This window comes from Cnephaeus nilssonii (genome assembly GCF_951640355.1).
Source record: "Cnephaeus nilssonii genome assembly, chromosome: 14".
NCBI lineage: Eukaryota > Metazoa > Chordata > Mammalia > Chiroptera > Vespertilionidae > Cnephaeus > Cnephaeus nilssonii.
This window is the reverse complement of record NC_137085.1, coordinates 3,443,583-3,455,613: the sequence shown is the minus strand read 5'-3', so window position 1 is coordinate 3,455,613 and position 12,031 is coordinate 3,443,583. Positions and strand designations below refer to the sequence as shown.

At 62.0% G+C, this 12,031-nt stretch overlaps 1 protein-coding gene across 12 annotated transcripts in view; it reads left to right on the top strand.

Moving 5' to 3' along the window:
• PRRC2B (proline rich coiled-coil 2B) overlaps positions 1 to 12,031 on the top strand; it is a 75,539-nt gene that overhangs the window by 59,203 nt on the left and 4,305 nt on the right. For 8 of the 12 annotated variants that reach the window (XR_013814450.1, XM_079789653.1, XM_079789652.1 and 5 more), the window contains 14 exons: positions 578 to 756; positions 1,339 to 1,484; positions 1,990 to 2,131; positions 3,475 to 3,557; positions 4,035 to 4,223; positions 4,354 to 4,551; positions 5,054 to 5,140; positions 5,772 to 5,876; positions 6,010 to 6,199; positions 6,858 to 6,955; positions 7,756 to 7,883; positions 8,314 to 8,554; positions 9,876 to 10,052; positions 10,599 to 10,690. Coding sequence is in view for 11 of the 12 variants with exons in the window: in XM_079789653.1 (XP_079645779.1) it covers positions 578 to 756; positions 1,339 to 1,484; positions 1,990 to 2,131; positions 3,475 to 3,557; positions 4,035 to 4,223; positions 4,354 to 4,551; positions 5,054 to 5,140; positions 5,772 to 5,876; positions 6,010 to 6,199; positions 6,858 to 6,955; positions 7,756 to 7,883; positions 8,314 to 8,554; positions 9,876 to 10,052; positions 10,599 to 10,690 (2,055 nt within the window). In the remaining variant the exon portion in view is untranslated. The remainder of the gene's footprint in view (positions 1 to 577; positions 757 to 1,338; positions 1,485 to 1,989; positions 2,132 to 3,474; positions 3,558 to 4,034; positions 4,224 to 4,353; positions 4,552 to 5,053; positions 5,141 to 5,771; positions 5,877 to 6,009; positions 6,200 to 6,857; positions 6,956 to 7,755; positions 7,884 to 8,313; positions 8,555 to 9,875; positions 10,053 to 10,598; positions 10,691 to 12,031) is intronic. The other 4 variants (XM_079789646.1, XM_079789651.1, XM_079789650.1 and 1 more) reach the window with 2 other exon arrangements.

Sequence of the window (12,031 nt, the reverse complement as noted above, 5' to 3'; positions counted from 1 at the left end):
GGCCCGGGATCGGAGGCTGTGATAAGGATGGCCCCAGCTCCGTGCCCGCGGGCTGCCTGGGCTCAGGAGAGGGACCTCAACATGCGGGGGATGCTCCCACCTGCCCCTGCTCAGATGCGGGGCAGAGCCTGGGGTGACTGCCCCCAGAGGAGGAGCCACAGGGCGTGCGGTTCTCAGGTGTCCGTTAGTCTAGCTTCCAAGGACTCGGATGCCGAGGCCGGGCTTTGCCTCTGCCTTCTGCCCCGAGAGCCTGGTGGTGGCCGAGGCCTGGGCGGCCGCTGGTCAGTGTTGTGACAGGAGGGTGTCCTGCAGCGCTGTCCTGTGTGGAGTCCTGCCACGCTTGGCTCAGTGGGAAGACAGTGCTGAGCCCTGGGCAGGGGCGGCGCGGCTGGAGGGGCCTCCCCTGTGGCCTGCCCGGGACGCACTGCTGCCGGGAGTGGCTTCCCTGGAACAGGTGGTGGGGCGCGTGGGGGCAGGTCGGGGCATGGTGCGTGCTGTGTGCTTGGGCGGTCTCCCTTTCCTTCCCCAGCCTGCTGGCGCTTCTGAGCTAACGAGGTCCCCCTTCCTTCCCTTCCAGGACCCCGGACGAGGCCTTGCCAGGAGGTCACAGTGGCCACTACCCCCTGGAGCGGGCTGTCCATGCCACCGCTGACGTCCCTGAAGCCGCCTGTGAGAAGGCGGAGGAGGCCCCCCTGGCTGCTCAGAGGGTGGGCGAGCAGGGAGAGGCCATGAAGCAGTTTGACCTGAACTACGGAAGTGAGTCTGTTGCCTCACGTCTTCGGGGGAGGCAGGGAGCCGAGCCAGGTGAAATGGGGCCTCGCCCTGCAGCTGCCAAGTCTGCCCTCTCGCTGTGTCTGAACCTCTGGGGCAGGCCCTGGGCCTTGTTCCGGGGTACAGAGATGAGCAGAACAGATGCGACCCCTGCACTTGGGTTTCTCACAGCTTGCCAAACCCCTTCACTGTCCTTAGTGCCCCCACTGCTCAGGGAACTGTAACAATGGGAACCCGAGGCCCAGTGAGCTTGAGGGGGGCTCGTCCAGGGTCACGTGGCTAATTAGGAGCAGAGCTGGGACTTAAGTGTCTCTATTTCCAGAGACTTTTCTGGGCTGTAGCGTCACTTCGGTCTCTGGTTTGCGTTAATGGTGTGTGAGAGGGTGTGGGATCCCAGCTCGTTCTGTAGACACGGTGAACACTGCACGGCTCCTAGGAGGTGCCCAGCCAGGCACTCCCCAGCCTTTGGAGCTGAGCCGTCCCAAGATGTCAGGTGCCTGTAGGGCTGGGTTCTCCTTGGCTTCTGGTGAGTGGAACACCATCCCTTCGCATGAACTCTTGGTTCAGATTCCATCCTCGAGAATTGTGGGTCCAGCCCCGGGGAGGAGACAGAGGTGGGCTCCATGGTGGGTGAAGGCTTCATCGAAATCCTGACCAAGAAGCAGCGCCGCCTGCTGGAAGAGGAGAGGAGGAAGAAGGAGCAAGCTGTGCAGGTGAGGAGCGCGGGGAGAGGAGGAGCAGGGTGGCGGGCAGCCGGTGCGGGAACCACAGCCAGGCGGCTCCGAGTTCTGGATGGAGCAGGGAGGAGGGAGGAGGCAGGAGTGTCCCTCAGACCCCTTCCCAGCGCCCACAGTGGATGACCCCATCCCTGTTCTCGAAGAGGGACTGTCCGCTGACAGCAGGGGAGCCCAGCTTAGCTCGGTGCAGACGGCCTCAGCCCCACGTCTGTCCTCTTCCCACGGCCCCTGTGGGACCCTGTGCTCACCTGGCGCCCTTGGGGCCCTGCACACTGCCCTGTGGTCGGCTTCATCACAGTCCATTGGCTGTGAGCCCTCGCCAGGTGTGGCATTAACACTCACTCGTGGTTGAGGTCTTGAGAGAGCGTCCCAGCATCGCTGGGGCAAGTTCTCTTGGTTCTGATGCCCCAGAGACATTTGCTGGGAGAATATGCCACGTGCCTGACCTCTAGGATGGCCTCTGCCACCTTTCTTTCCTTAGGTGCCTGTCAAAGGCCGGGGCCTTGCCTCCCGTATTCCTCCTCGGTTTGCGAAAAAGCAGAACAACTTGGGCCTGGAGCAAGGCGATGTGGCTGTGCCGGGCGGCAGCCTGGGCACCGAGATCTGGGAGAGCAGTGGCCAGGGTAAGAGCTGGGGTGTCTGGGCCAGATGCTTAGCCCTGGCTGTTCTCTTCTCAGGGAACATCTGCTTCCAGGACTGAGAATGTAGGTGGGGTGTCCTCTGAGCCAGGGTTAGCCCCACCGTAGCCATTGGGGCTGTGGCCCTGAGCAGGGGTAGACTTCCCCTGCCTTGCAGTTGCTGGAACAACAAAGCGTTCCGTGAGTCTGGAGACCTGGAGAGGGGTTGTCCCCGACCCCCTCACCAGGGCACTCGAGCTGGCCTGGCTCCCTTTGCCCATGGCACTTACCCTTACCTATTATGTGTAGAGGAGCGACGACTGACTGCCAGCCGGGGCACCGGGCCCAGGGCTTTGTGATCTATGCACTGGCCTTCCCCAGCCCGGAAGGAAGGCTCCGTCAGCCCCCCAAGCACTCTGAGAAAGACAGACTTGGAACCAGACTAAGGTGGACCTTGCTCTTTAGGAAGTTTGTTCCCCTGAACTATAAAAAAAAAGTCTGTATTCAGTGCTATTTTCCTAGTAACTTTAAAAACAAAACCATCTTAATGGAACCAATTCTTCTTGAATGCCCACTTTGGACAGGACCCGGCGGGAATATAGACAAGGCACATAGCACCCCCGGGGAGCGTGGAGAAATCACGCACAGCCAGCTTGTGTTTACACGACGCAGCCCGGGCTTTCAGGGTGCGGGCCTCGCCCTCAGAGCGCCGGACAGGCCGAGGTCCTGGGCTCCAGGCCTGGACTCGCAGTCGCGCCGCGGGGCCTGTCCCCGTTGCAGAATAAGGCTGGAAAGGACTCGGCTCTGATGGCAAGAGCGATGGCCTCTCAGTGAAATACCGATGTCAGCTAGTCGGTGGTGTGTGATGGGTATGTGTCAGAGTGTGCCTTCCAGAGGCACCTGCCCCAGGCTGGTTAGAGCGGACGGAGCCCAGGAGAGGGCTTCTGTCGTCAGGCTTTCCCTCGGTTCTGCAGCGCTCAGACCACGGCCGGGCGACTGAAGGTCACACGTGAGGTGGTGTGGACAGGCACAGCGCCACGGCTTCTGTTGGAGTCTCGGTAGTGGCGGCGTGGGCCTGGCAGGGACTGGCAGCAGCGCCCAGCGGGTAGAAGCAAATAGTTGGCTTGAGTGAAGGGAGCGTCACAGCAGAGAGGCAGTCTGCCTGAGGGTGCTGGGCAGGCGGGTGACGCTCAGACCAGCTCCCCGGTATCCGCGCTGCCTGCTGGCCTGTGGGCGGGGACCACGAGGGCCGTGAGGAGCTGGGTTTGTGTAAGCCACGCCTGTGCTCGCCTTGGCAGCCTCCTTGCTCCTTTTTGATGTCCTGACTCTCTGCTCCCTCCTCCTGGCAGCCCTGCCTGTTCAGGCCTCAACCAGCGACTCCTGGACTAAAGCCGCCACTGCCTTCAACGGCTCCGAGTCCGGCTCTGCCGAGGTGAGTGCGAGGGTGCTCCCCGGCTGGGTGTGCTCACGTCCACATGGCTGCCTGTGCTGGGCTGTGTCCGTCCTGCGGCCCAAGCCCTCCCTCAGCCTCAGCAGTTGAGCCTGGACCAGAGGCCATTTCCGCAGGCCCCGGCTATGGCTGGACTACAGTCTCTGTTTCTGACCTCTGTGAGGTGCCTGTGTGAGAGGAAGAAAAGGGGTTACCTCACCCCATGTCGGGGAGCAGTCGGGGGCTCTCCTTCACACCTGTGACAGTGGTCACTCAGTTTGGTTTGGGTCACTGGAGAGATGAGTGTTGTGACGGTCTTGGCCGAGGGCCCGCTGGGGGTCTGGAGGTTCGGGCAGGGGTGCCTTTGGCCACATCCCTTCAGCTGTCGGGTCAGGACCCAACGCGGGGCAAGACTGCGCACAGGCAGGTAGCACGGGGAGCCTGGGGTCAGGGCTCTAACCCGTTGGGTGCCTTGCACAGCAGGGTTTTAAGAGCAGCCAGGGAGACAGTGGTGTGGACTTGAGCGCCGAGTCTCGAGAGTCGTCCGCGACCTCCTCGCAGCGCAGCTCGCCGTATGGCACTCTGAAGCCAGAGGAGATGAGCGGGTCCAACCTGGAGCCCAAGGCTGACGGCCATAAGGAGCAGGCTCAGAAGCAGCCTGAGCAGAAGGTAACCTGGGAGTCCCTCTGGCAGGGGCCGGGCCTGGGCAGAAGGGCTCACTGTCTTGTCTTCTCCCTGATTCCCGGGCGCGTAGAAGGTCATCTAGTCTGTGTCTCAGCTTCTCTGCTTTCCCATCAAGGATTCAGAACAAGGCTCAGCGCAGAGCAAGGAGCACAGACCAGGACCCATCGGCAACGAGCGCTCCCTGAAAAACAGAAAGGGCTCCGAGGCGGCCGAGCGCCTGCCAGGCGCCGTCGTCCCGCCTGTCAACGGGGTGGAGATTCACGTGGACTCGGTGCTCCCGGTGCCGCCCATCGAGTTTGGAGTCAGTCCGAAAGTGAGGCTTTGACTTATTTCCTTTCTTCTTTATTTTATTTTATTTTAATTTAATTTAATTTAATTTATTTTTTATTTATTTATTTTATTTTATTTTTCATTTATTTTACTTATTTTATTTTATTATTTTATTTTATTTTTGTACTTGGAGAGGAAGGAGGGGTTGGACAGGTCGTCTCCTAGAAAGAGCAGAGGTGGGAGCTGAGCGGCACTGGGGAGCGTGCGGTGAGCCGTGGACGGAGGGCGGTGCTAGTGAGCTGCCCCCTAGATTCCCTGCTGACACCACAGGCTCTCGGGCCGAGCAGACGGCAGTCTTCACGGTCTCTCGGGCGGGGCAGTGGGCACGGCAGGGAGAGAGGATGAGAGGCAGCACCCTCCTTCCTGTGCCGTGGGGAACATGCGGCCATGGTGCTTGCGTGGTGGATTTTTAGAGGCGCTGAGACCATGTCTCTGCCGCAAGGTGAGCCGGGATGATCTCCAGGGACTCTGTCCCCTTCTTCCAGGACTCCGACTTCAGCTTGCCGCCGGGGTCCACCCCTGGTCCCGCCGGGAATCCAGTGGTCAAGCTCCAGGACGCCCTGGCTAGTAACGTGAGTGTGCTTCCTCGCCGGCCCTGGCCCCACGCTGGTCGGCCCCGGGGTCAGGCAGACCTGGGTTTGAGTCGTGACGTAATTTCTAGCTGCTTACGTATCTTCAACTAGTTGTGTCCATGTTCTACACCCCAGTTTTGTGACCTTAAAATGGGGTGATGTATTTCCCAAGGTCTGGTTTGTGTAGCGTGCTTTGACTTTCTGTTCTTCCAAGTTCGTGTCACGTTTGAGAATGCTGGGCGAACCACGCTTCCTGCCTGAGCGCTCGGGCCCCGCAGATGCTGAGGGCACTGCCCAGCGCAGGAGAGGCTGGCAGGCATCGCTGAGCCTGTCACCAGGGACCTCTTTCTCAGCCTCCTGGAGGTCTCCAAGCCTGTGTGTCGGCAGCCAGTCGTTACGTTGCTGGCACATGCCTGTCCCTGCTAGAGGGCGGGGGTGGGGTGGGGGGGGGGCTCTCCTGGGCCTCTGTCAAGGGAGGCCATGAAGGCAGCTCTTTGGAGGAGATAAACTGGTCTCGGCTGCTGGCAGCTTCATCTTGTGTCTTAGTGCACACGACCAGACCCGAGGGCATTTGACACGTCGCCTCGCTTCCTCTGTGCCCGGTTGTCCCATGGTTTCCTGTCTCCTCCAGGCCGGGCTGACACAGAGCATTCCCATCCTGCGGCGAGATCACCACATCCAGAGGGCCATCGGCCTCTCCCAGATGTCCTTCCCCACGGCCGACCTCACTCTGAAGGTAGCGCCAGTCCTGAGCTCGGCCAGGCCCACGCGGTGCCCTGGCTTGTGAGGAGGCGGCAGCGGGCAGCCCCACCCACTGCCACCGCCTCTCCCTGGTAACGTTCATCCCTCTCCTCTCCTTGCTTCCAAAGATGGAGTCTGCGCGGAAGGCTTGGGAAAACTCGCCCAGTTTGCCGGAGCAGAGCTCTCCGGGGGGCCCTGGCTCGGGCATCCAGCCCCCGTCCTCTGTGGGAGCCTCCAGTGGGGTCAACTACAGCTCCTTCGGCGGCGTCTCCATGCCGCCCATGCCTGTGGCCTCCGTAGCACCGTCTTCTCTCCCAGGTACCGGCCCGAGCCTCCTCGTGCGCTTCGACAGAGTGTGCAGCTGGCAGCCCTGAGCACACCCACCATGGCTCACGGAGTCTGTGCACGTGGGAGTCTGGCTGTCTCCCGGCTGGGCGGTCCCAGCTTCCCTGAGGCTCTGTCCCAGCTCCCGGAGGGAGGAGCGAGCAGAGATGGGCTTTGAGTTGGATCGGGTTCATGGGGGCGCTGTCACCTCTGCCAGTGAGCAGTGCCGCTCAGAGACCATCCTGGGCGAGGACGGCGCTCCGGGGGGGCCACGCTGACCAGAGGCCATACCGGGAAGAGCTTTCCTCTCAGCTGAATCCTCAGTCAGCCACGGACACGTTGTCCTTCCTGCCAGCGTCCTGGTCATTGCGTCGGTGCCCAAAGGGGGCGGGGGGGCGGGTTTTGAGGTCCCGGCTGCCGAGGTCTCAGTGATGGAATTCCAATAGATCCTTCTGACCCTCCACTGTGGACTCAATAGCAGGGAGATGAAGAGGAACGTGGCTGAGAGACCGAGGCGCCTGCATGCAGTGGAGCCTCCTGCGTGGGGGCAGTGGGCACGAGGGGCATGGGCAGGGTGGGCACCGCGTGTCCCCTAACGGTCCCAGGGACAGTGAGACCTGATCCTGTTCTGCCTCCGTGGTTCTGTCTCCAGGCAGCCACCTGCCCCCTCTCTACCTGGACGGCCACGTGTTTGCCAGTCAGCCCCGGCTGGTTCCTCAGACGATACCTCAGCAGCAGAGTTACCAGCAGGTGATGGCCGCAGGCCAGGGGGCCGGGCGGGGACGGGGCGGTGTCAGAAGTCCTTCGTTTCTTCTTTCTCTGTATCCCTCGCGTGTCACGCCCAGCACCTGGCATGCCATGGCAGCCAGTCAGTGTGTGGGGGACGAATAAACGAGAGGCGAGGAAGAGGGATGGAGCTCAGTGCTCCAGACTGCTTAGTTTTCCTTCGAGGTCTCTGTGTCCCGGCCGGGGAACTAGCTGAAACGGAATTCTCTTTGGTGATCAGGTACCCTTCTGATGAAGAGAAGCAAGGCCTAGACTCCCAGGCACGGATGCATTAGGAAGAGGTAGTTTTAGAACGAGCAGGCGTTCGTTGTTAGCAGCACCGGCATAGTTCCCGTGCCGCAGGGGCTGCTTGCTGGGAGCTGGGAGCTGGGAGCTGGCGCGGGGCCAGACCTTCCTGCTCAGGCCAGCACCAGGCTCCCGGCGGAGGCGCTGCCCAGGAGCAGATTCGGGGCCGAGGACAGAGGACTGCCCGTCCTGCCCTCTTTAAAACGTGTTCTTCAATGTTACCTTGTTTAGTTGTGCGAGGTGACGGTCTTCACGGAACTGGATCATACTGCATGTGTTCTGTATGTGGTTGACCGTTCACCCTCGCGTCTGAGCGCCACCTCGATGCGTGCAGCTAGGGAAGTGTATGACGCGTAGAGCGAAGGAAGCGCAGGAGGAGGTGCTTGGACTTGCACTTGGGGCGGTGTTCCAGCTGCGTGCGGAGGGGAAGGGAGGACCAGCGTGGAGGGCCCCGCAGTGACCTGCTGGCTTCCCCACAGGCTGCCGCTGCCCAGCAGATCCCCATTTCCCTTCACACGTCTCTGCAGGCTCCAGCCCAGCTGGGACTGAGGGGCGGGCTCCCCGTCTCCCAGTCACAGGAGATCTTCAGCTCCTTGCAGCCCTTCAGGTGAGACGAGGACGAGGGCTGGCGACTCACAAGCGGAGCTCAGACCTTTGCAGCCTGTGCACTCGTTCCCTTTGCTCCCCTTGGGGGTGGGGGGTGGTGGTCACTGATAGTTCGTTCTTCACTGTGTGCAGGAGGGGCTGTGAGCTGCTCCCTGCCCTCTGCCCTCTGCCACGCCCTTGCCCCCTCCTCCAGCTGCCCTTGCTGTGTCTCACGTCCAGTGCTTTTGGCATCACATGGGTTTCCCTGCGTCTTGTACGTCTGTCCATTTGTTTAATCCAGTGATGCCCGAACTGTGGTCCCTAGACCAGCAGCAGGGGCACCGTCCAGGGGCGTGTAAACGTCGAGGCGTGGGGCCCGCAGTGTCTTCGCAAGCCCTCGGGGCCTCGTGCTGGCACTCCCACGCCTGCCTGACGTCGTCTGGCTTTTGCAGGTCGCAGGTGTACATGCACCCCAGCCTGTCGCCACCCAGCACCATGATCCTCTCTGGCGGCACAGCCCTGAAGCCTCCGTACTCGGCGTTCCCCGGCATGCAGCCCTTGGAGATAGTGAAGCCCCAGTCCGGCTCCCCCTACCAGCCCATGAGCGGAAGCCAGGCCCTGGTTTACGAGGGCCAGCTCAGCCAGGCGGCCGGGCTGGGCGCCTCCCAGATGCTGGACTCGCAGCTCCCCCAGGTCAGGAGTCCGTCCCCACCTCTCCGCCCCCCCCCCCCCTACCCCCCGCCTGTTTTTCCCTCGCCTGCCTCGGTGTGTGCTGACTTGCTGCTGTAGCCTCGGTGATTGGGCCTTGGGCTGCTGGAACCAGGCCACATGCTCAGCCCCTTCTGAGGGATCCCATCACCTCTGTCCCCAAAACCCGCTTCCCCTCAGCACTGCTCCTCCTGGAGCGCCCCCCACCCCCGCGGCTGTGGGGCTGGAGGTGAAGTGAGCGATGCTTCCCAGTCCTCCCAGTGGTCTGCTGGACCTGAACTCAAATCCACTGGGCAGCCCACATCTGTGCTCTAATGTCTGTATCTCACGGCATCTCACACTTAATAACTTGTTCAGACACCGGGTCCAAAACGGGATTTTCTCCCTGGTCCTTGAGGTGGTCCAGTCCGCATCACCCGCTCCGGGCCTTCAGCAGCTCTGTCGGCCCTGCATTGGAAAAGTATTCCGAGTGCAGCCGGTTCTCGTCCCTGCACCCCTCCCTGTGCAGGCTCCTGCATGAGCTCCCGCCCCCTCCCTTTAAAACAGGTGGTGTGTGCAGGGCGGGCTTGGGTCCTAGCGGCTCTGGCTGCCACGTGTCTCGGTGATGCAATTCCAATAGATCCTTCTGACCCTCCACTGTGGACTCACCAGCAGGGAGATGAAGAGGAAAGTGACTGAGAGACAAAAAGTGGCCCCCTCTGCCCCCTCCTCTCACCCACCTGGTTCTGGACGTTAAAAGGGGTCGCTTAGGCCTTGCGGTTACTTTCTTCTGCCATAACGTGCTTCAGAAGCTTCCCGGAGGCTCCATTTGGTTCCAAGAACCCTGGCCCAGAGCCTCGTGCTCTGACCTTTAGGGGCAGAGCTGTGGCGGGTTGGCCCGGGTGCTGCACAGAGGGCACGAGGGAGCCTTTGCTGCCTGGCCGTTCTCACCTGGGATCCCCATGGACGCCACCTCCCGAGAGCCTCCCGGGCCCTCCCGCCACCACCCGCACACGGACTGCACACAGGGCTGCTGCCCGCACTCTGCGCTCTGGCCCGGCGCTGTGGCCCCTCGTCCCGTGCCTGCTTCCTCACCTCCCAGCTCCAGCGGCCGGCCTGCCCCGCCGCCGCGTGTGAAGTCCAGGGTGGCCTCCCGGCTCTCGTGGAGAGCGAGTCTCCCACTGCGGTGCGGGAAGGCCTCGCTGTAACTCTTGAAATAAGAACCTGAAGGCTCATGTGTGCTTGCTCTTGGGCGTGAGTGTAAACAGTGCTCGTGACTTTCTCCCCCACCACCGCTTCCTTTCCTGACTGTCCCTGTTGTCAGCAGCTGACGATGCCACTGCCCGGCTCCCAGCTGCCTCTGCCGCGGTATGGCTCCGGACAGCAGCCCCTGCTCCTGCCCCAGTCCATCCAGCTGCCACAGGGCCAGAGCCTCTCCGTTGGGGCCCCTCGCAGAATTCTTCCGCCCGGGTCCCAGCCTTCGGTCCTTAACACCAGCAGAGAGGTGAGCGCGCCTCCATCCTGCTGGGATCCTGGAGGGTCTCACCAGCCCTCAGTTAGCCAGAGGCCGCTGTTGTGGCGGGAAATGCCAGGGGCCTGGGGCGCAGCCTCTTGCCTTGCCCTGGCCAGGGCCCCTGGTTAGTGTGCGAGCTGGCTGTGTAGACGAGCTCAGGTGTGCGTTGCCCACACAGGAAGGAGGTGTGTCCGCCATGCCCGGTCCCTGTGTGGGCGCGGGAGCTCCCAGTTCAGGTGCGGGTCCTGGAGGCCCAGTAGAGGAGGCCTGGGGCTGGGCCCAGGGCCCAGGTTCCTCACTAGCCCCAGGTTCTGCTGAGGGTCCCTCCTCAGGGCAGAGACGGCAAGGCAGCGCCCGTGGTGGTGCTCAGCCCCTTAGAAAGGAACAAGACCGCGAGCCTCGATTCCTTTAAAAGCTGCCTCTCTACCCAGAAGCCCTGGGTCTTCCTGGGCCCCGTCGGCTGTGCGCAGGGTGGTTCGGCATGGGCCAGGCTGTCTCCCGGGCCCCCAACCAGCAGCTTTGCTTCCCGGTCTCTAGTCCTCTCAGATGGAGATGAAGGGCTTCCACTTTGCCGACAGTAAACAGAATGTCCCTTCAGGAGGCTCCGTGCAGTCACCTCAGACCTACAGGTAAAGGGGCCGGCAGATGCTGCGGGGCTGGGGTTCCCAAGAAGCTGAGGGCCCCGGGAGGGGGGCCCAGGCACCGAGGCCGATCCCCTCGTACGCCCGCGTGTCACCATGCCGTTTCAGTTGTCACTGGGAACTCAGGGACTGGCTTTGTTGTTAACCCTCCTTCCATGCTCTGCGTTGGGAGAGCTGGCCGGGAGGGCGGGGACAGGAACAGCCAAGGTCGGTGTCGGGCTGGCCCTCGCTGCGCACAGCTCTCTCGCCAGCTCTCAGAACGGGAGGCGGTGGCCACACAGGCACAGCCCGGGCGGAGGCGCTCCCTCCCCAGGACTGGGTGCTGCTGGGCCGTGGGCCCTGGCTCCCCAGGCGAGCTGCACCTTTTTGCTTCCTCTCCACCCGTCTCTGCCTCCAGCACCAGGCCCAGGCCCTGAGCTGGAGCAGAGCTGGCCCTGTCTGAACTGTCTTGTTCAGTTACTCGTGTTGAGAAGGCAGCAAAGCTCTGGCTCTGCCAACTTCCTCACCCCAGGGAGCGCGTGTAGAGTTGGGAAGGCAGCATGACCGGCTTCGGGCCCAGGGTCAGTGCAGTCGACTCTTGTGACGTGTGGGAGACGCCTGGAAACCGCCCTGTTGGTAAATGAGTCAGACAGACGTGCAGCTGGCAGTGCCCGGGGGGAGGTCAGCGGAGGCTCCAGCGCCACCAGGTCCTCTGGCGGAGGGGCCTGCAGTCAATCTCCTGGCCAGGCACTGCCCGCTGCTCCCGGAGTGCGAGGCCTCCGCTTCGGCCCCTGCCACTTCCTTCCATCCTTCCAACAGCATTTCCAGAGAGAGGGGTTTTGTGAACTTTCCCCCATTCCATCTTTTCTATTCTTATTTTCACTCTCCTGGCTTCACTTATTTTTGTTAGTTCGCTTTATTGTCCGATCATGTTTTTCACGTGGGCCAAAACAACAGAACCGTTAGAAAGCTGTGTGTGGGCAGCAGCACAGCGCCAGGTGCATATGGAGGGAGGGAGGGAGGGAGGGGGCTTGGAGTGTGCGGGTGCTGCAGTCTCCCGCCCTTCCTGGGCACACCCAGGAGACGGGCCCTCCCTCACCACGAGCCGCGTGTGCCCAGTGTGGGAGTGGCGGTCACTGCCCTCCGTGGAGCCTGCTTAGAAAACAGAATCCTGAGCTAAGGAGGCTTGGTTGTGTAGGTGTTTCCATTGGGGCTGGGAGCATGGTATGTTCTTATAGGGAAGCATTTCCCACTTTTTCTGGAAACAACTTCTGAAGGTGTCCTGCCACACGGGCTCCCCGCTCCGGTCTTTGGGGGGTGCTGTGTGCAAGACGGCTCTTTGGGAGGCTG